At 43.5% G+C, this 22,744-nt stretch overlaps 1 protein-coding gene across 24 annotated transcripts in view; it reads left to right on the top strand.

Annotated features, from left to right (window-relative positions):
* NFASC (neurofascin) overlaps nt 1–22,744 on the top strand; it is a 184,518-nt gene that overhangs the window by 87,394 nt on the left and 74,380 nt on the right. For 15 of the 24 annotated variants that reach the window (XR_004000247.1, XM_030561529.1, XM_030561531.1 and 12 more), the window contains 9 exons: nt 2,573–2,590; nt 4,875–4,980; nt 5,485–5,681; nt 6,543–6,665; nt 7,206–7,376; nt 11,935–11,985; nt 19,085–19,196; nt 19,879–20,063; nt 20,975–21,106. Coding sequence is in view for 23 of the 24 variants with exons in the window: in XM_030561529.1 (XP_030417389.1) it covers nt 2,573–2,590; nt 4,875–4,980; nt 5,485–5,681; nt 6,543–6,665; nt 7,206–7,376; nt 11,935–11,985; nt 19,085–19,196; nt 19,879–20,063; nt 20,975–21,106 (1,095 nt within the window). In the remaining variant the exon portion in view is untranslated. The remainder of the gene's footprint in view (nt 1–2,572; nt 2,591–4,874; nt 4,981–5,484; nt 5,682–6,542; nt 6,666–7,205; nt 7,377–11,934; nt 11,986–19,084; nt 19,197–19,878; nt 20,064–20,974; nt 21,107–22,744) is intronic. The other 9 variants (XM_030561535.1, XM_030561539.1, XM_030561552.1 and 6 more) reach the window with 2 other exon arrangements.

Genomic DNA, 22,744 nt, shown 5'->3' on the forward strand with positions numbered 1-22,744 from the left:
CGTGGCAGCGCCTTAATGTTGCTGCCTCCTTCCCCCCGCCCCCGCCCCCATTGGCAGCCCTGCCGGTAGGGGGAGTGCAAAAGGGGCAGCAATATTAAAGTGCTTTATTGTGGCAGCGCTTTAATGCAGGCTGCGTATGGGTCGGTGCCGGCTTCTTACCAGTATGTCATACTGGCCCTCACTGGCTCATTTTCATCCCTGGAGTCAGGAGACAGATGTTCTTTTCCCAACCCTGTTACTGACTCACTGCAACTTTGGGCAAGTCACTGCCTCGTCTGCTCAGTTTCTCCATCTGTGATATCGGGGATAATACTCTTACTGTGTGACAAGTGTTGTAAAGAAATTAATGGGTTTTGAAGATTCAAAGCACCATAAAGAAGAAAGTTTTAACATATGTCTTTTGTTATATAGCTGCATTAGAATAGGTACATTACTGCATTTAGAGATCCTGGGATGAACTGTTCAATAATGCATAGCTCATGCAATCAATTAATGAACCACTGTGGCACCTGAAGGGTCTTAACGCTACCAAACTATTCCTCTCTAATTTAAAATATGTTCTTTGCACGTCATCTTCTCATACCTCTAAATTATTTCTTAAACCAATTTTTTTTGTATTATAGACAATGTTGTTAATTTTTATTTGTTGGAAAAGACATAGCATATATTGGAATAATACTTGTCTTTAGTTTAAATGAATTCTAACCTTATAACGTTAATAGAATTGTACTGTTTAACCCTTCGTTAACTTAACAAAAGGTATAATAGTTTAGCCTTAATAATTGTTTTATTTTTACCTGCTTATTTCTTTTAATAAAATGTGTAAAGAAATATAACAAGTTATGATAAGCAACTAAACCAAGACCATTAAAAATCCAAATAAATCAGTGACTCTCCTTAGAAGTCTAACTAGGTCCCTCTAAAATGAACCCTGTGGTTCTCACCTTGTGTTGCAGTGGTGTCCAGAGGCCTGTCCAGGATCAGTGCCTCATTGTATTAGGTGCTCTACAAACACGGCTATCACAAGGAAAAGTCTCCCTGCTGTTGAGTAACTTGGTTATTTTGCACAGGATTATTTTTCTTCTACTTTTTTTTCCGAAACAAAAGCTTTCCTAGACTCTTCTGCTCACTTCTTCTATCAAATCTTGCTCACTGAGCCCAAAGTCTCATGTGGGCATTGCTGAATATGGAGCTGGAGCTTCCCGCTATGATGTGTGGACAGGGCAAGTGTCATGCAACAGTGATGCACCGTGGGGAGGAAGGAAGTTGTCTGTGGATTAGGGTGATCAGATAGCAAGTGTGAAAAATTTGGGTGGAGGGTGTAATTAGGTGCTTATATAAGAAAAAGGCCCAAAATATCAGGACTGCCCTTATAAAATCAGGACATATGGTCACCCTACAATAGTGCATTGTGCTAGTACTCATTTCCTCTGCTTGGAATCAGTATCTTCCATATGCTTGGCTGGCCAGTCAGCGATTTGTTCCCCATTTGCTGTCTTCAGCTCTCTCCTTACATTGGGAAAGCTTCTGGTGTTTCAGCTCTTACAACCAGGTGACGGAACTGCCTCCTTTTTCTCGTTCTCCCTGCCCCGGTGGTCCATCAGGTCTTGGCAGAGATCCAGCTGTTACCAGCTTTAAGCATCTGTTTAAACAGCTAAATGAAGAGCTTAACAGGTCTCTCATGGTTCAGCTCTGGAAATAAACACTGGTACCTGGAGGCAGACCCTGACTCAGGGTTGTGGGGAGGCAGGTGCATTAGGCATGATGTCTCTCTTGGCAATTAAGATGCCTTATAATCTCTTGGTCAGACACTACGTCTTACAGGTACCTGGGTTGCTGTGGGCTTTTACTTAGTTAGCCAGATCAAGACTTATTAAACCCTGCATCAGCTCCCTGATTGCCTGGAGGGCTGGCATAAGGGGCTCAGTAACTGGCTTTTTGAATTTGCCACCAGTTCAAGCCCAGACCTGGTTAGGGATCACAAATTACCACTATTCTAGCGGGAAAGCATCTCTCTAACTAAACACCACCACTCCATTTGGCACCTGCCGCACCCTTGTTGGCAGTCATAGCAGTTGAGGCCAAGGACGGAATTTGCCCAGAGAGACTGAACTGCTTTCTTATCCTTAAAGGCGATCCATCCAACTCTGGGATATGGCATATTGGTGGCAGTGGGATAAGGTGTTTGCTCTGGCAGTGCCCATTCTGTGCTGATCTCATGAATAAGCTTAGCCCATCAGTCTCCAGAGCTGCCTATCTGTCACCATTCAACCTCAGTAAATTCGTGCGTGCAGTTTTTAAAAAGCAGGTTGGGGGGAAGTGGCCTTGGACACGTAATCCTCATTGTGACTATGAAAGAGACGTGTTTTTGATGGAGGGATTTTCCCATGTTTAAATGAAGGTAAGTGGGCTAGAAGACATTTGCATTGTTTACTGTAAAGTGGCCATGTTTGGATATTGATATATTTGTAGTCCCTTTGATAGCCATGTTGCGTACATAATCCGTTGGATTCTTTTTCAATTAACCTTTTTTGTTTCTTTTTTTATAATGCTTACACTTTGGAACTAACAGCAAATATTCAGAGTGAATGTAAGTCCTACCCTGTCTTGTTTTTTGTATTAGTCCCGCTAGTGGGCAGCAGAGGTTGTGCATGGCATGGGGCTACAGGAGAAGCTATCTGAATGGCTTGTGATGGCAAGGCAGGAACAGAATCCATGAAAGCAGACTATTGCAAGATTCAGATTTTAAGGGCATGAGCTGTTTCTTGGAGCTTGGGGAGTCTGGCAACCCCCCTGCCTCCTTAGATGTCTGATCCACTGCATCCGTATGTTGGCCGGTTGGCCGAGACATCTGCAAATGGTTGGACAATTCTAAATCAGTGATGCCTCTAAAAGGGCCCCCTCCTAGGACCATATTCTGATCTGCAGTATGCCAGCATAAGTGCACTGACTCTAACAGAGTTACTCTGGATTGACACTAGGTTAAAGGCTGACTCCTAATTTTAAATTGGGGCCAGTACATAACTGGAACCTGGTGTCCTAATTTGAAGATGCTTCTAATGGCTCTTGCAGATGAGTGAATTCACAATGTAGGTCAGAGCTGCAAATATGGGTCACAGCTAGACACAGCAAACCTCCCAAGGCAGCAGTTCTCAAACGGTAGGTGGGGCCCTTTAGAGAGGTTATCCTTTTCTAATGGTGGTTTCTAAGGATTTGTTTCCAATTCTATCCTGCAATGAGATTCTCACTTTTTTTTCACTATTCTCCTACCACCATTTGTCTGCTTCCAGCCTAACTCCCTACCTTCCCCCTTCCTGTCCAACATAGCTCTCCTCTTTCCCCTTCAGCAGTGGGCAGTGGGTGCCTTTGAATTTGAAAACTGTCTGAAAACCTGTTCTCCTGGCATGCACAATATCTCCTTTGAATTGCTGTGTGCGCAGAGGGCATGAACTCTGGATTGTGGGGAATAGATCTGCTTTAAGGGCAGCAATAGAATTTGCCCGTCTCATTGCATAGCTCAGAGATGATCGTGTCTCTCAGCTCCTAAGCAGCCTGGGCTCTCCCCCCTCCTTTGGCACCTTCAGAGAGGAATGGGAAGGTAAGAAACCAGGTTGTGGTGTTAGCTGAAGGGAAGGGGCTAGGTAGTCTGCTGTGCTCTATCCTGCACCCTGCCTTAGATTCACTGTCCCCCATACTCCATCTGACACTGGAACCCAGATTAAGAGGAATCCGGCCTTAGTTAGCCCCATGTCGATTCCTTTTCTGTACCTAAGGAATGTGCGGACAGGAAATAAGCCCAACCAGAACGGACACTAGCAAAACAGATGTGCTCACAACTGTCCCCTGCAAGATGTTCTGCTACAGGGAATAGCAGCAAAGAGAAGATGGAGTCAGAAATGTTCTGCAGGGGGCGGGAGAGAGGGAAGCTAACCTTGAGTTGCATCCTGTTGTGAGGGAAGTGGACTTTTGGTTGGAGGGAAATTATAATCCATGATGTGGGGATCGTGTTGTGGGAATGTTTGAGAACCACTGCTCTAAGGAGACTTCAGTTCTAATGAAGCAACTATCATGTCCCAGCAAAAGCTTAATCTTGCAACACAAACACTAACTCTGTGGAGAATTATTGCTAAAAGTCTGTTTCAGAGGAGAACTGCATCTGTTGTTTTGCTGACCCTACTAAATAATGGACATGCATGTCAGATCCATTTCCGATACCAAATTAGTAATGTACAAGTATCTCCTCTTTAAGCTATTTCCAATTCCTGGGGTAAGAGACTAAGGTTCAGATTCTGATCCCCAGTTATCCTGGTGCAAATCAGGGATAAATCTGTTGAAGTCTCTGGAACTATGCTGATGTTAAATATAGAGTAATGGTTTAGAACCTGACCCTAAACTGGTCATTGTTATATTCTTTAGTCTTTGCAAACCCTTAACTCCTAGATACCAATCTGGAACTATCTCTGGCTAAACATGGAAGTTTTAAGACTATTGTCTTGAATGTGTTCTACCTTGATGGCTCCTTGCAGGAACTTTTAGGTAAAATACGTACATTTGTGTTCTGTCTTTGAAAGCTCTTAGCTAAGATTTGCTGTCACGTTCAGTCTCTTTCATAGAGATTTTTAATTTTTAGTTCACATCAGATGGCCTGCTGGTGGTGGGGAACTGCCTGACCAGGGAGCTTAAGTCACTTAAATGAGAAATTTGCGGCTCTTACATTTTGAAGGGTCCTTCTACTGACACCTGCAATTTCAAAGATAATGAATATAAACAGTGAATCCCGCTAGGGGAAGTCTCAATTCCCAGGAGGATTCCGTTGCAGGACAATGACTAAAGGGTTTCTCCTCATTCTTTTTTTCTTTCTGTGTCCTTTGCAGTGCCTCAACCTCCCACAATTACAAAGCAGTCTGTGAAGGATTATATTGTAGACCCGAGGGATAACATCTTCATTAACTGTGAAGCCAAAGGGAACCCCGTTCCTATGTGAGTGCATTTTAAAGTTCTCGTGACCTTGAGGTCCTGCTGGTTTTGAGATGTAGAAAAGTTTACTAATGTCTGCAAAAAGGGGAACCAGATCTAAAGACGTTCTTGCACGGGACACCTGAGAGTCTTTCTAGGTACCTTGGGCCAAACTCTCCACTGGTGTAAACTGGCACCGCTCCATTATACCAGCAGAGAATTGGGCTCCTTACCTTCCACAGTACAGCACTTAGCTCTGGAATTTAGACACTATGGTGACAAGGGCCATATAAATACCCAAATAGATTTAATGTGGGAATACACAAGGGGCAAAAGCCTGGCTCTCAATGAGAGCTTGGCCCTGGCAGACTCTATGGAAGAGCAACCAACTCCATGTCGTGTCTCTCTTATTAGGTAGGGAAGTTAATGGGTCATATGTTAAATGTAACTGTATTGTAGCTAGTAAGGCTCTTCCTGTGTGAACACGGCACGTGGTTACATAATACATGCAATGTCCAATGTTGGCAGTTTTTCTTGGACACGGAATGGGAAGTTCTTCAACGTGGCCAAGGACCCGAAGGTCTCGATGCAGCGCAGGTCAGGGACGCTGGTCATCGACTTCCGCGGCGGTGGGAGGCCGGAGGATTATGAGGGGGAATACCAGTGCTCTGCTCGAAACGAGTACGGGACGGCGCTCTCCAGCAAAATCCTTCTGCAAGTTTCCAGTGAGTAATGCAGGCTTGTCGCTTCTGTCTCAAGGCTGAGCCAGGTAGCTGAGTGGCTCTGGTTTGGATTTTAAAAAAAAAATGTTTGCATGACATAGGGTTTGCAGAAGCTGAGAAGGAAATATTTGCCACGCAAATGCCACATCTTGCTTCACTTGCAGTATGTGTGTCTGTTTTGTTTTATTAATTCAGCTTTGCAAATGGACTAGAGATGTATAGTGGTAATAAAATACCCATTACCTGCATTGGCTGGTAGGCTGATCTTTTCCTTCCCACCCCTGTATCCAACAACCCAACTGCAATAACTGTATCCTGACTAACTTCTATGGGCCTGTCACTGTCTTCTGGGCGCATCACACACACAAACATCAGTTTGTAACTGATCACAGTGGATAGCAATCTCAGCTGCTAGAGAAGGCCGCATAGTCTGGTGGTTAGGAAGCAGGACACAGAGTCAGGAGACTTGGGTTCTCTTCCCTTCTGTGCCACTAACCTGCTGTGAGACCGTGTCCAAGTTACTTTGTCTCTCTATGCCCCACTTTCCCCATATGCTATATAGGGGTAATGACACCTACCTTACAGAGGGTGTTGTCATGAAGCGTAATTCATTAGTCATGTTTGTACAAAGCTTAGAGCCCTTCAATATAAGTAGCTTTTGGAGGGAGAAATATCAACATGGAGCAGGAACACATGGACCCTGCAAGAAACCTGTATGTATAAAAATTAAATTGCATCAGGGCCTTTCCAATGAAACCAGTCCAGGTCCTCGGAGAGGGCGATGAGATTTAAAAAAACAAACCTCTCCCAGTATATTCCCTTCAACTCAACATCCGCTATGTGTCTCACATCTTCTGATTGCAGGGTCTCCCTTGTGGCCAAAGGAACATTTGGACCTTGTAGAGATCGATGAAGGATCCCCACTGACTTTAAAATGCAACCCACCCCCTGGGCTGCCGCCTCCTGTTATCTTCTGGATGAGCAGCTGTAAGTTGGGACAGTGGTCAGGTGGCATGGGCTCCCTGGACCAATCATTTCACTGAGGGAAGTCTTTTGAGTGATAGCAATATGTATTTTAATGCAGAACTTCAACCTCCCTCCCTCCCGCCCCCCATTTTAATTACAGCAGAAGTGGAGCTGAGAAATGCCTTGCTCGTATATGGACCTAGCTCTTTAAAATCCCTCCCATCTCGTGTCATTGGTTCCACTGGAAACTAGTGAGTCCTTGTAATCCAACCGAGTCCCTTCCAGCAGGCCAGGAAGGCTGTGTGTTGCTCCAAACTCCATGAGGGGCATGGCAGCCTCTATAGTCGTATTTTGTTTTCTTCGGAGGTTTCATGCCACTAATTACAAGAACTGGTTTGTACTCATCAGTTCTTGTTGGACTTTAGTAACCCTGCATCAGTTACGCATTTGCTGCCCTCTCCGGATGCTTTGCCAGAAGACGCACCAGTTGTTTGAAGGCAGATGTTAAGGAGTCCAGAGCATAGTGACTTTTATTTTGAACTCCTGTTTTCTCTCTCTCAGCCATGGAGCCAATCCACCAAGACAAGCGCGTCTCCCAGGGCCAGAACGGCGACTTATACTTCTCCAACGTTATGCTGCAGGACGCCCAAACTGACTACAGCTGTAACGCGCGTTTCCACTTCACCCACACCATCCAGCAGAAAAACCCTTACACGCTCAAGGTCCAAACCAGTAAGTGTCGCCTTGACCGGTTGGGTGGTGCTTCTTTAAGTCTTTCTTCAAGGGCTCCCTTCCGGACTGTGCTGTCAGCATCATGCAGAGAAGGCATTCCGTGCAGCTCTGAGATCTCTCTGGGGGAGGGCACTTCCTTCCATAACAGGGTTTAGAATAACCTAAGAATTGGTGGTTGAAGGTAACCATAGCAATTGGACCAATAACCTAAAGGCGGGGTACTGATGTCTCTCTCATGCTTCAGAACTTCACTGCTAAGCAGGCCTACAGCTCATGCTATAAGTGTGTGTGTGTGTGTGTGTGTGTGTGTGTGTGTGTGTGTGTGTGTGTGTGTGTGTGTGTGTGTGTGTGTGTGTACACATGTACCCAAAACCAGCTTCAACAGAGGTGAGACGTGCCTGCGTTTTGTAGGGGAGCTTTTATATACATAGTTAGTGGGTGATCAATCTGTTTAATTTCCAGGCTTCTTATGTGAAAAATAGCCTGGGTTTGCTCGGAGCTGCTCCTGATGAGCCCAGAGTTAGGGTTATTTCCTGTGCTGTGGACTTCAGTTCTTTTACATTTGCACTGTATCTCCATAGCACTTTTCTGAACAAGTCTGAAATAATGCAGAAATATACGCAAGAATGCAGTAATGAGCCCCAGGCAGCCAGGGATCCTTAAAACATGCTGCATCCAATTTTTTTCTTGGTGCTATCTCACTGAGATTTGACCAGCGTAATTGAGAGCAGAATTATACTGCGCCCAGTTCAGATCCATTCTAAGTTGGTGCAACTTATTTGATTCCACTGGAGTTTCACTTGCTTAGGCCTGGCCTGAATTTAAGCCCATTGTTGCTCTCACTGGGTAGAGACGATATTGTGCTTGTGAACACTGAGGCAACTGGCACATGTTAGTCTCTTTGTTTAACTCATGAGCTGCACAGCACAGGGCTAAATTATTTATAAACAATGATCTGTTGTTTAGCTGCGTGACTCCCACTCACCTTAACAGGAAAATTAACCCTATGGAGCCCAAGCGATTGCATCGAAAACTTGTGCTGGCTTACAGGTGACCTCAGTTTCAACCCAGAGAAGGGCATCATCTCTAGGGGCAAGAGGATCCATTTATAGTTCACTCTCACTAGATAATGAGAAGTCTCCTGAGATGACATTGAGGCTGGAGATGGACAAACCAGATTATGTCTCTAATCTCATTCAGAGTCCTTTGCTGACTGCAAAATCCTTTCGCCACTGCAGTGATAGTAGGATAGGCAGTCCTGGATTTGTTTCTGAATATTTATTTTATTCCTAGATGTAAGGGCTGCACATCTGTCTAGTAACTCAGCATATCAAGGGAGCCAGGGGATGAGATGGAGAGTAAACATGCTAGTTCCTGGCACCAGGATTCTCTTCTGTGGTCTAAAAGTAGATTGGTTTATGGAGGAAGGCAGGTCTCCAATGCTGATGGATTTCTCTGGAGGAAATTTGAGAAGAGATCATAGTTCCAATCACCAGTGGATGTGAAAACTTTGTAAGGGGGGAGGAGGGAGTAAGAGAGAGGATGAAGAAAGGAGATAATACCCCGCGAGGCAGGGACTATTGCTATGTATATGTGCAGTACCTAGGACAATCTTGGTTGAGGCAAGCACAATGTCACATTACTTTGAGAGCAAGAAGCTTAGCTACTCTGTGTACATTTTACACTGTGGTGTAAATTGGAGTATAAATCTAAAGGCTGAAGGCCCAAGACCTTGTGACTATAATTTGAGGGGAAGAGATGATCGAAGAAAGCGGGCATGGTGTGTGAAAATGCCTGGTCAGGGCAGGCTCTCCCAGATGCCACTCTGTATAAAGAAATAGCAGTGAGAACAGCATTACCCAGCTGCAAGTCTAATGCCGTGAGAGTTCAGGGCTATAGACTGCGGGAGTTAGGAGGAGGACCACACAAGCTATGGTTCAGAGACGTTGCTATATATTTCTGTTCTCATTAAACTGGATAATGAACATGCCAGGTAAAAACAGCTACTAGCATTATACCTCTCTGCATAGCTTCACCTTATAACTTTGACCCTTGTCTCAGTTCAGAGTCAGCAGAAGCTGAGTCCAATTCTTCCCTGCTGCCCATTTTTCTCAACAATGTCGTCTCCATTCTGTCTCCTTTTTATTTCAACCTCCCTGTTGCAGCAGCTTGGCAGCATTTCCCCATACCCAGGGAGTTATGTTTGAATGTCTCTACATACCCTTCCAAGAGCAGCCAGCAGATGAGAGAACTTGGAATGGTACAGCACGGTTGAACACGTGACTGGAGGGTCATGTTGTGCTAGGCAAGCAGCCACCTAATTAGAGGAACAGCAGCTCTGTTAAAGAAGTATTTGCCATAATTGGAGAGAAGGGCGACTGTGGCTTTTAAATAGTTGCCATGTTGCACATCGTAGAACAAGTTGAGCGTATTTAGAGCTCTGCAAAGTGAGTGTAGACCACTCCCAAAGTAGGACTGTAGGGCCTGACTGACCTCATATGAGTGCACATTGAAATTAGTAGAGCTTCAGTGGCATAAAATTTGATATGAGACTCAAAACAGGCGGAGCGCATTCTACACGGTTTGTTGTGCTCTCCCCCCCCACATGGGCTTAGCAATAAGACTGAGGCAAGCTGGGACTGACAAGGGCTAAATACATAGATTCTTGGCCAATTGATGGGATAGGGTGACCAGAAGTCCCGATTTTATAGGGACAGTCCCAATTTTTGGGTCTTTTTCTTATATAGTCTCCTATTGCCTCCCACCCCCATCCCAATTTTTCACGCTTGCTGTCTGGTCACCCTATGATGAGAATATTCACAGATGAATAACATTCGGATTTATCTGCAAATAAAGGGCCAGGTTCTCAGTTGGTGTAAATGATGTAGCAGCACCAAAGACCATGGAACTGGGCTCGTTGGCACCAGCTTAGGATGTGGATGCATATATTAATTGACTGAAGGAAAGAATATGCAGAACAAACTATTGATGAATTGACAAGCTCTAAGAAGTCTATGCTTAGCTAACCCATGTAGAATAGCTATTCTTCATCTAGATGTCTCTACAGCATCCATTCTCTCAGGCCCTTTAAAAGGCTCATTAAGGCTGCTGCACTGTGGCTTCCAATTATTCTGGACTCTCTCAAGTCTTCCTGTGGAAATGTCAGCTTTATTATAGCATGCAAATTCCATCCCAGGAGCCCCCTGGAGGCACCTGTATAGAAGGTGGACCGAAGCTCTAATTTTCTGGCTGTTACGTAAATTATTTATCTATATCACATTCAAAGAGGTTGAATTTCGGTTTTTTTGTCTAAAGCTGTTGAGTGATATGTGCCTTTAACTGTGGGTGTTGGCTACTTTAAGAAATGTGTAATCCAGATGCTGAAAAATGATTACATTCAATTTCCATTATTTATGTTCCATATGGGAGGGAAGAAAATTGCCTTTGCAGTTTGTAAAGATGCAGTAGAAACATAAGGCTGTACTTTCCTCTGTAGCAGAATGAGGTCGGACTGTGTTCTTGTTCCAGACCTAATTCCACTTGATTCATGTAGCTCTTGGACCCCTGATGAGTCGTCTTAACCTTTCTGAAAAAAGATGATGTATGTTGTTGATGTTTAAGCTTCAGGGCAGTGACTTTTCTTGTAACCAATGTACCCAGTTTTTAAATGTTCTAAAACTTTCTGTTCGTTAGATGATGTTGTAAGGTGGCTGTGCAGCATACCTTTTTAAAATCTGATCACTCTTAGCAGATCCCAAATCAGCATTTAATATAAAAGACATTTTAAAAACATGAGGAGAGAACCTCAGGTTGTGTATATCAGCACTGTTAATTGGAGCAATGCTGATTTAGCCCAGCTCTGGATCTTGGCCCATGATTCTATCTATCATCCAGCAATCCTGTAATGCCAATTAATGTTCTTCATAAAATAGAGTTTAGATTTCAGTGCCTGTCACCAAATGATGGATGTGTGTTAGTAAATAGTGGATTTTTATGAGACACAGTGCACTTTAAAATCCTTTTAAATCCTAATTTTGTTAATTTTTATCACACCTTTGTGTGATTGTGCTGTTGCTTAGCCAACCTATGTTTTATACTGACATAAAATAGCAAGAAACATGCTTCCCTTATGTGTTCAAGGAATCAAGAGCAAAATAGCCACTTGTCTCACATTGGAACTGGATTTTTCAAAGATACAGACACTCTCGTTATGCCAAAAGAATCAAACACTTAAATTGCAGAAAGTGTTTATAAAAACTTTAGTTGATACTTTATTTTTATATTTTGATTTGATTATACATCTTGTAGTAGTGAAGCAGTCCTTTCTCCTTTCATTGTTGTCTTATGTTGCTGTTTCTTTCTTTCTGGACTGTTGTTCTTTTCAGAATATTTTGTGTGCTTGTGTTGCATAGCTGCAGTATTTTTACGTTTTCAAAATAATTTTGTGTTCTGGTCTTGGTATTTCATTTCTGCTTTCTGCGTTCCTCCGTTATGCCTTCCGTTACGCAGTGCTTGCTTTGTTACCTTTGGTGCGCTCATGTTCTTTTGTTTATTACAGAGAATCCCCATAATGAAACGTCTTTTCGAAATCACACTGACATGTACAGTGGTGAGTCAACACTGACTTCTGGAGAACTTCATGTTCTAACTCCTTTCTACCTAACCCAACTTACTCTTGTGTTAACACCCACTAGTTGGTTGGTCATTGAAACTGACAAGGCAATTGAGCAGCCAAGTTAGCAATATTTATATAAATGTGTATATATATATGCACATACACACCATATATATAGTCCTGTTTCTGATTTTGTACTTATACTCTCAACTTCATAAATACTGCACATGGAGGGGAGAAAACCCCCTAAAATTTCATACAGTGTCCAAATTATTGAAAATTAAAGCTAATAAATGCTCTGAACCCCCAGATTAGGGGCATTTGGATTAATTGAATATGAACCAAAACAAAGCTCAAACAGCAAGGAGGTTTGGCCAAATTGAATCCAAATCCTCATTTCTACCGCAAATAAGATCCTCTTTACAGAGAGCAGAAAACTTGAAAAGAAAATCCAAGATTTCTTACCATTCCAAAAGAGCATCTATTATATTTGTAGCTAAACATAGGCATTGAGAAGGGAAAAGAAGTGTATGGTGTTCTGAAAAGCATGGCAATGTATTTCTTTGTAGTGGTTTTATGCATGTGTTGAATGTTTTTTGAAGATTCTTTCTCTCCCCTTTGTCTGAGCAAAAAAACTACCTCAGGAGAATACATTTGTTGGGGGAAGCCGACAGCACACTCATAAATTATGCTTCCAAGGCACAATTGCTGAGCTCCCCAGGGCATGATCTTCCTTCTGAAATAAATTGATAGTGTCATGGAAATGATGTGATAATGTAAATAATAGTGGGGGGCCATGGTGGGTTTATTTCATTCAGTGGTGTAATGAAGGAGGATGTTTGCATAAAGTGCTGGAAACTGAATCATAACAGTGCCTGTAAGCTCCACCAGATATACCCCAAGATATTGCTGCTGAGGAAGGGGGAAGATGTGCCCAAATGCAATGAATTCAGTGTATGCCTTTCATGATTATGTTCAGGCTGCTCTGGGTGTATGTGGGGGGTGGGGAAATGTCCCCAGTGTTGGTGCAACCTGTATCATTCCTTCCTCATTAGACTATTCAAGGATGAAACTGACTCCAAAATAATGAGAGAGATTCCATTTCTCCTGAAAGCATGAGAGGAATTTTGCCTAACACAAGGGACTGTGTTCTGCCCTAGTGGAGTCCTCACGCTCAGGAAGCTAGAATAGCATTCGGGCCTCGCATACATCTTAAAATGGAAAAGTTCTCTATGCTTTCAGTCTGAGCCCTCTTCAGGCCCTCCCTCCCTCAAGGTATCTGCTCAGGCAGTGCAAAGCAATGGGGAGACAGACCTTTCACCCCCTAGCAAAGGAGAACCCTGCCATTGGGGGTCCCTAGTAGGCATACAGCCAGCATAGCTGACTCTTATGCCGAAGCTCTTCTCTTCCCCCTATGAACCCCCCAGCAGGATGTGCATTGCAGGAGGGATAGACACTGTGTATGGGATACCCCAACCATCCCTAGCTGGCATACAGTTCCTTGGTGCATGGCAGAGCAGCCCCCAGTGCATTCAAGGCTGGGCAGGAAATCAGGGAGCAGTAACCAGATCACTCGTGGCCCCAGCACCACATCTACTGCACCTAAATTGAGTGCAGCAGAGAATCTGGACCACCTTATTATCCACCTTATAATCAGATCACCATTTCATTGGCATCAACCAAAGGACGGAAATAGCAGTAATATGGGCATGTTATTGTGAAGCTCTCGTCCTACTAATGGCTTGGAGAATTAGCTAGATCAGAAAGGTAGGAAAGCTCTGCAAAGCAGATGAATCCCAAATCAGGTAGAAGCTTTGCACTATCAGGAAGAATAGGGAATACTGCTGCTTAAGCAATAGAAAGCCTTGCAGAAGTTTTTTTGGGCAACATATTGCCTGACTGCAGAAGTCTAAGCAAGTTGGATAAAATCTTGCAGGAGTATTGAAATGTGTTTTCTGCCATGATTTGCTGCCAAATGAAATGGCCAAAAGAGGAATTTTTTTTTCCCCTTTTGTGTTGCCCTGTATGAGACTTGCTGAGAATGTCCTGAGTAATAGGGGTGCCATATGGGCTAGGGAGGGAACTCCTTGAAATGTGGATTTTTTTTTTATTTTATTTATTTATTTTTTTTTTTTAGTGAAAACTGTTTCAAGGACTGTCGAGGGGGATTTGGCATGTTAGAAACCCAGAACAGTGCTGGCAGTATAACAACCCTGTTAAGCAAGTAGCAGTGTCAGAAGATGTGCTGTGTTTAACTGAAGTCAGGAGAAGATTAGTTATGCCCAATACAGATGGCATTGAATGGTCAAGAGTGAAATTAGCTCTAATAGGAGCAGTGGTTGTTACATCAACTGATCAAGTCTCCATGTGATGGAAGTAGAAGGAGATTTCTCCTCTGTGCCTGTAAGCAGGTATAAATCCATGGGAAAATGGGGAGAGAATCCTATAGAGAATTAGCCTTGAAAATGTTTCTAATTAATACTCATTGGCTAATGAAGCTGGGCAAATACTGTTTAAATAAATAGAAGTTTTAATTTCTAAGTGAATCCCTTTACACTGTTTGCACCATCTTTGTGTTCACTCTCCTCTAATAATCTAGGGACAGAGCTTTTTCTGCCAGGAAGGTAACAAACACTGCATAACAGGAACAGAATTTTGAATTCCTCCCAGGACAACTGAATATGAGGGTCCCTCTGCACCTTGAGCTGGGGATTGTAATTTCCAGCCCAGGTAGATGGCTGCACTTTAGCTCTGAGTGACCTAGCCACAGCAGCAGGACAGGCTAGCTGCTCTGAGTACAAAATTCCTGCCCAGGACCGTAGGTACTGGGGGCAGCCAGCCCATCGTCCTGTCCAAGCCATTGCTCTTCCTAGTGAACTAGCACATCTCCACCTTGAAGTGTAGAGTTTGGCTCATTCAGCCAGAAGAAAAAGAAACATACTAGGTGACCTTGTGTGTCCAATCCAACAGCTCAAACTTTCCATGCCAGGCCCTCCCAACCAACCGTAGACAAGTGAACTACGGACCAAGAATTGTTCTTAGAAATTTTTCTGAACATTATTTTAATAACTAATCAATTTGAGAAAATTGTGCTAAATTAGTGAACAGAAAAATGTGTCTAATTAGTAATTCAGCTTGGATTATTTGCCCACACCAGTTTCATGTACCATGTAAACCTTCAGAGAAAAGTTTTATAGCTGAAACTTCTTTCTGCAGTGCAAATTGCCATAAGTAAAAGTCGGACACTTGGCTGAACGTGACTGCAGAAACTTTAGGGATACTTTAAATGGCCATTTAAAATTTGGAGAAGGGAGTGGAAGAGTACATGTTGCACTTGTGGATCCTTAGTGCAGGTTTCATTGTATTGGAGTAACTGAGTTGACACCAGTCATGTATATGTGTTGGCTTTTTTCCCCTTCTTCTCCCACCTTCTGTTGATTCTTAAAGGCAAAAGAGACCCATCTGCTCCAGCCTACTGTATAAACCCTTTCCTGCTGCCAACCTTCCCACCAAACAGTAGATTTTTAAGGCAGCGGGAGCAGTTTTATAGGGCACTTGGTTACTGCGTGTAGACTCAGATCAAAACTTTGTGCCATTGTATTTAGCTGTGGTACGTAGATTCCCATTTTGGTTGCACAGACCTGCATCCCTTACTCATGCAAGGAGTTCCATTTGCATCAGTAGGTTTGCGTCCAATTTATTTATTTATTTCTGTGTTCCAACCAAAGAAATGGACTGAGACTTTTCTAGCAGCCTGACATTTTCTGTCTGTCACTGTCACAAAGCTGGAATTGGAATTTTATGTCTGCCTGGAATGATTTCTGCTGCTCCCTAATGTTAAATGGCAAGTGTTTATCAGTAGCCTGTACTAAGATAGAACCTTTATTATGAGGTATCCAGTATGTTTGTAAGGTGCTTTAAAAGAACTGGGACAGGATACTAATTTCCCTTCCTTTATTTTTAATTGTCATCATTAATATGTGGCTGGTAAAATTGCTTGTACTGCTTCTTTTCCCTGACTGGTCCCTTCCCTGGCTCCTGAAGGAAGAAAATTGTTGGAGAAGTGAGATGTGTAGCCTGTTCAGATGTGTACCATACAGTGGTTGCCATTAAAATGACATTTGCCTACGGAGTAGAGTCGAAGAGGATGTATTTCCTGCATCTCTGTGCATAAAATAGAAAATACCTGCAGAAATGCTGATACCGTGGTGTGGTAGCTGTAGACAAGTATTGCCTTCATAACACCAGCCACTATGTTTGCAACCTAGCCTTCATACACTAGTGTTGGGTTGGTATTGTAGGGCTGCCTTCCCTAGGAAAGGGAGCTTATCAAGTGATAGGAAAGAAGTTAAACATCTGTTTACTGCATTGGTAAATGTACCGTATCGTCAAGATAAGGTCAAGACTTGTACATGATGGTAATCCATTAACCGAATAATTGACTAACATTCTCACCAGCACTTGTTGACCATTAATCATTTTGTATTTTAAAAGTCATGTGATGTGTGTGTGAAGCTGTGGTTCGGACTGCAGGTAGCTTTTCTTCTGAGGGGCCTGATCACAAACCTTTCCTGATGTCTTAATGGCGCGAACTCCACAAATTGTTTTCCCTTCTCATTCTAGCCCCTCCCCTTAAGAAACAAACAAACAAAAGGTTACTAGCCTGTTAGCTAGAATGCTCCTCAGGTATGTGTGATCCTACGCGTACCACAGAATTCCCCCCTCTTGCTGTCATGGGCACACACTGGGCATAACCGATTTGAGCTGTATTTCTGATGGGTGCTAGTTATTGAGCTAAAAAGTCTTTTGGTCAGAGGAGGCCAGCTACTTCCACCCCTACTCATCCATCATAGCACAGATGGGCCTATTTTCCCATTCTAAATCAATATCTATTCTAGCCTTGAATGTCTCCCATTGTTGACAATTCATCACCTACCATTGGCCATTTTGTTCCATTTCCTAAAGTATAACTCCATTTTCACTACTGCTGTTCTAAGCCCATTGCATTGTATGTCCTTGTGGTTGTAAGTTAAAAACTACAGTCGTCTTAACCGAGAGACTTTTAAGTATCTGTAGACAGTGGTCATGTCTCTTCTCAGTTGCCTTCTTTCTAACCTCTCCGTAGTTCTCTTAAACATTCCTCTTAGGTTGCTTTTTCTGATTGTTTGTTTGTAGTTTTTGTCACTGTCCTCTGAGCTCTCCAGTTTAATTTTGTTTTTTAAAGCACAATACCCATTTTAGGCCTAAAAGTTACCAAATAGAGCAGAATAATCACCTCACCCTTATTACAGGCCTAGACAACACTGTCACTCCAATTTATTTTCAGGCTAATACCCACATCCTCTTTTCTGGAACTACTGCCTGGCCAGTACAGTAAATGCCTCCATTTGTGTATTGGATTACTATGTCCTACATGAAGCACTTTGTCTTTCGTTATTTCAAAATCTCTTTTGATTTCAGCCAAGGTTTCCTTCCAAGATTCTGCTCTTTTAATTCCATCCACCAAATTGTTTGTGAGCTCTACCCCTTCAGCTCCAGTTAATCCACAAAATTGAGTAGTGTACTCATCTTCTGCATCAAAAACCTATTGAGGACTGGGTCAAATCCTACAGTCCTTATACAGGTAAAATTCCCAATGAGCAGCCAACAGGGGTCTTGACTGGATAAGGATGATAGGAGTTGGCTTATACTAAAGTATCAAACCCAGAACACACACTAGAAGAATACAACTCAATATCTCTTCCTAAACTAACCCTCAATTGTTAATCTTGTTTCTGAGCTGCACTTTTGTTTTAGCCAGTTTTGTACCTTTTCATATAGTGATTCCATGTAAGTCTCATGTCTCTGGTTTCCTTATTGAAATGGTATATGGAACCATGTCAGATGCCCAACTACAGGTGAGATATTGTATATCTGACCACGGAATTTCCTTTAACAACTTTTTCCTTTGTTAACTATATCAAAGAAAGAAATTAAGGGCCAAATTCTGCCCTAATTTACACTTATATGGCCAATAGACCACAGTAAGGTCTTGCACTGGGATCACTGGGGTGCTCATCCAGCAGTGCACTTAAACATGTGAGTATGCAATGGTGCTAAAGTTACACATTTTCTTAAGTGCTTTGTCGGATCAAGGCCTGAATGCCAAATCTGGCCTTAATTTAGTTTGGCATGGATTGTATTTAATAACTAACATTCCTTAAAATTCATCACTGGATTTTCCTCTAGATGCTTTGAGATGGAGCACTTTATTAATTGAACATGAATCCTTCTGAGCTCAGTGTTGGCGAACCCTTGTGCGGTAACTGGTCCCATAACACTGATCCTTCAGAAGGGAAGTTTTATGGTTCTATTGTGGAAGCCCAAAAAGAGGTCATTCAGCTTGATGTGGGACATGGGTGCATCCACATGAGTCCGAGTAGAACCAGCTTTATTGGGATGATGGTCTGATGACCTACTGCAGTCCTGCAAGATGGTCATGAAAACCAATTAACTGGACATGCAGTCTGCCTGTTTGCTCTTTGCCATGATAACTGAAGGTTGTTTACCCACCCCTCTAAAGTAATTACGTGGCTGGGGAAAGCTAATGTATAGGCCAGTGCAAAGGGCACTGTCATGCCGTAGAATTAGCGTTTGGCACTGCATCAAATTCAAGCTCCTTGTGCACATCTTCAGGGCCTTGTATTATGCACTCCTCCCACAATTGCCTGCTCTCCTCTCTGTTCTCCCCCCCAGCAATTCCTTTCTCCTTACTGTCCTTCTCCGTCTTCCTCCCACTCTGTTTTGCACCTTCTCCCATTTCCTGCCTATCAAACATCTTCTCCTTTTCAGATCCCTCCTTTAAAACCTCCTCACCTCTCCGAAGAGCTGTCCACCTTGTCGCGTCTTTCCGGTGTTAGATTGGCTCTTCCAGGCAGGGAACATGCCTTCCTCTCTTAGTAAAGTACCATGTGCATTCATGATGCTACAGATACATTCTTCCCCTGTTGCTATATTGCTTCTCTCAACTCAGGAAACTGTGTGTTGCTGGTAGAAACAACATGGAGGACGAGATTTTAAAAGTGGTCTGTTTTTTCTTTTCTGCTGATTTCAGCCCGAGGGGTTATGGAAACGACCCCCAGCTTCATGTATCCCTACGGGACCTCAAGCAACCAGATAGTGCTGAGAGGAGTGGACCTCTTACTCGAGTGCATTGCTTCAGGAGTGTACGTACCACTTGCAGGGGCGGAAGGGGGAGAGAGGGGGATGGTTTCTGGCATCTCCTTATCTGCTCTGCTCTGACTAGTAAGCAAATTGTACAGTCCCTGATGCTCCACCTTTGAAATCACTGGGAATTTTGCTATTAACATCAGTGGAAGTAAGATCCAGTCCACAGTGCCATTCTTCCCAGTGGAAGGACAGGTAACTGCATATGTACTATGGGCAAGGGGTGGAAAGATGCATCACAAAAGCGGAAGCTGTTGAGGCTGTGTTACTATTTTCTCTGGGTTAGATCCGTTTCCTTTTGTTTGTCCACATTGGGGATGTAGTGGCACGTAATACAGTGTCCTACCAAATACAGGGAAACAGGCCCCAATGCAGTCCTTGTGAGCGCGCAACTGGCCAGCTCTGCCTACAGAGCACCAGCTAAAACTATGCAGAAGAGATTGAATAGCATCCATGAATCTGAAATTCACTCCCGGTGGTGTTAGTGAAGGTCAGGATCCTTGATCAAGATCCTGGTGTAAGTCAGGAGGGAAGGAGAGTGAGTCATCTGTGGAAACCATTGGGAGGATGAAATCTAAGGGGACTGGTTTAAGTGGTTCTGAATTTGGAGTAATCTGTTTCCTGTACAGTGGATGAGCCTTCCTCTCAGATATGACCCCTAATCTGTTCTCCCCTCCTTAGACCAGCACCAGACATCATGTGGTACAAGAAAGGAGGAGAGCTCCCAACAGACAAAACCAAGCTGGAAAATTTTAACAAGGCCCTTCGCATCACCAACGTCTCTGAGGAAGACTCTGGGGAATACTTCTGCTTGGCATCCAACAAAATGGGCAGCATCCGCCACACTATCTCAGTCAGAGTGAAGGGTACATGGTTTTATCCTACCATTTGAAGTACTTGAGCCATTAGAATTCCAGAGCCATGGGGAGGGTGAGAGTTGGCGCTCTGGTTTGCTCAGCCCTATGCTAATGGGATGATCTGTGCTTTTCAGAACTAAGCTGGATGTTTGCCTATACTCACACACATTTGCATCTCGACCAGACTGATCTCCTGATCCAGGTCCTCAGTTGATGTAAATCAGCATAACTCAGTGGCTTTTTTTTTTTTTAATAGAGCTACATTAATTTACATCATGTAGTAGAAAAAAATGTATCGTCACTTTCTTAGCTCATCTAGGAGTGTGTGGCCGTCCCTCTCCATCAATCTCAGGGGGAGGCCATGCCCCCTTTCACTTGGATTTCTCTCTAGGCCAAGATTGTTGGGAGGTTGGCAGTCTCTGAGGCCCTGGCACTAGGCAGGGCCAAGTGGCAGGTAATCCAGCATTCTGACCGCAGGCAGGGCAGAGCTACCAAGAGTTTATAGGCTCGGGCCGTTAGGCAGGGTGGAGCCCCCCAGCAGTCTAGGGGCTCAGGGCAGTCTGAGATCCTTGTTCTGGCAGACAGCAGACAAATGTAGGCCTCTAGGCCTATGGTGGGGAGGCTGCCACCCCAGGGTTGGGATTGGCTAGGAATGTTAGGCAAAGATTGACTGTAGAGATTTTACTCTTTAATACTCAGCAAAGCCAATGCCTATCTGTTTTCTGGCGGCTAAAATATAGGACTTGACTTACAGCGACATCATTTCTGCATTGGTGAAGGGCCCATTCCCCACATGTGGCATCTGGTGGAGAACTTTTTCAATGGGGTCAGCTTCAGCAACTAATTAATGGAGAGGAATTCAGCAGAGGTAACCGCAATGCATGTATAACTTGTCTGTATATATATTCCTGTCATTAAAGCGGCCCCTTACTGGTTGGACGAACCACAAAACCTTATTTTGGCCCCCGGTGAGGATGGTAGACTCGTGTGTCGAGCCAACGGGAACCCGAAGCCTACAATCCAGTGGCTGGTGAACGGAGAGCCCATAGAAGGTAAGCAAGTGGATGGCTTTGGGGCTCCCTAGCAGGAATTGAATTATATTCATTATAGAAGCACGCACCAAAACATGAGGAATTTCATATAAATTGCTTCTCTTTTCAGAGTGGAAAAATAATAAGCATGAGTCATGCTAAGGATGTTTTCAAGTTTGTAGTTATTTGAGATGTCCCAAGCACACATGCCTTCCTCATGGTGTCTTCCATCATCCTTTCCATGAGTGGAAGGTCTAGTTATGACAGTGTTACAACTGGGATACCAAAGATCAATTTAAAAGAAAAAGTAAAAGTGTTTGGTGTATTTAAAAATGACCAGTAGCAATGGTGAGAGCCAAGAAGAGTGCAGGCAGGTGTCCATCAAGCTGGTAGCTCTCCCATTACCCTTCAGTCCCATCAAGATACACTCCCCTCCATTCATGAGGAGACGAAATACTAAAATGAGGATTAGAATGAAATTCACATTGGACTGGACAAACCAAGACTAACGTGGAAAAATCCAATATTTTGTGTTGAACAGAGAATTCTTACATTAAAATTAAATGTGTGTATAGGTGTGACAGAGTTCAGGCAACTAAATGACTGGATATCTATGTGTGTTATGTAATGTCTAGCTCTTGCTATTTTAGGATTAGTTCCTAAAACAATGGATTTGTTTTTTTAAATTTCCCTCCCTAAAAATAATTTGTCATGGAATCATTGAAGAATCTTGTCAATGCCTCGCTTAATGTAACCTTTGCTTCTACATCAGAACCCTTCTGTAATGCTCATTGGCTTTAGATGCATGGTTATGAATTTTGGAGCAATCGCATTTCAGCAAGACTCTTCTAAAAAGAAACCGAAAATGGCCCTGGAACCAATTCTGCTAAACTCTTTTGGTCACTTCAGATAAAGTAGAGAGAGGTGTCTGCTAACTGTTAATTCTTCGAGGAGTGTCCCTGTGAGTGCTCCACTTTAGGTGTCTTGGGGTCCTGCGCTCGTAATCGGAAATTTGTAGGAGCAGTGCCCAGTTGGGCCGCATGTGCACCGTAGCCATCTCATGCCGCTCCGAGTGGTTAAATAGTGATGTGCAGCCAACCGTCCCCCACTTCCTTCTCTACCCCAGAGAATCAGTGTGAAACTCTGAAGTAGAGGGGAGGAGGGAGGATAGTGGAGCACCCCAAGGGACAAGCATCTCGAAAAACTTCAGTTACTGCACAAAGTGAGTAACCTCATCTATCAGGTAAATAAGGGTTAGGCCACATAAGACCCTAATCCATTGCCCATATGATTACCATAAATAATAATTTTCATTCCCCCACCATCACTAGTCACTCACTACAGAGTGGATGGCAGAGAGGAGCAGGTTGAGACTGAAAGTGACTCTATAAATCCTCCTCAGTGATGAACTCAACATTTTCCAGGCATTACCACCCTGCTTTGTGCTGGGGTTAGAGAGTCTGTGCCATAGGGGCCAGTGTCTGAACACGAGCACTACTGGCAGCATGCCAGGCCAGACACCTCACATAGCCCCTACTGCTCTTGGTCTGTAGATAAGCAGAGGACTTCAGACTCCCATGCTGGCACTTTGAAAAGCTTTACTCCATCCTCAGCTTGCTCTCTTGGATATGTTCAGTAGGACGACCCACTGTAAGCGGG

The sequence above is a fragment of the Gopherus evgoodei genome, chromosome 4 (assembly GCF_007399415.2).
Source record: "Gopherus evgoodei ecotype Sinaloan lineage chromosome 4, rGopEvg1_v1.p, whole genome shotgun sequence".
In the NCBI taxonomy this organism is placed as follows: Eukaryota; Metazoa; Chordata; order Testudines; family Testudinidae; genus Gopherus; species Gopherus evgoodei.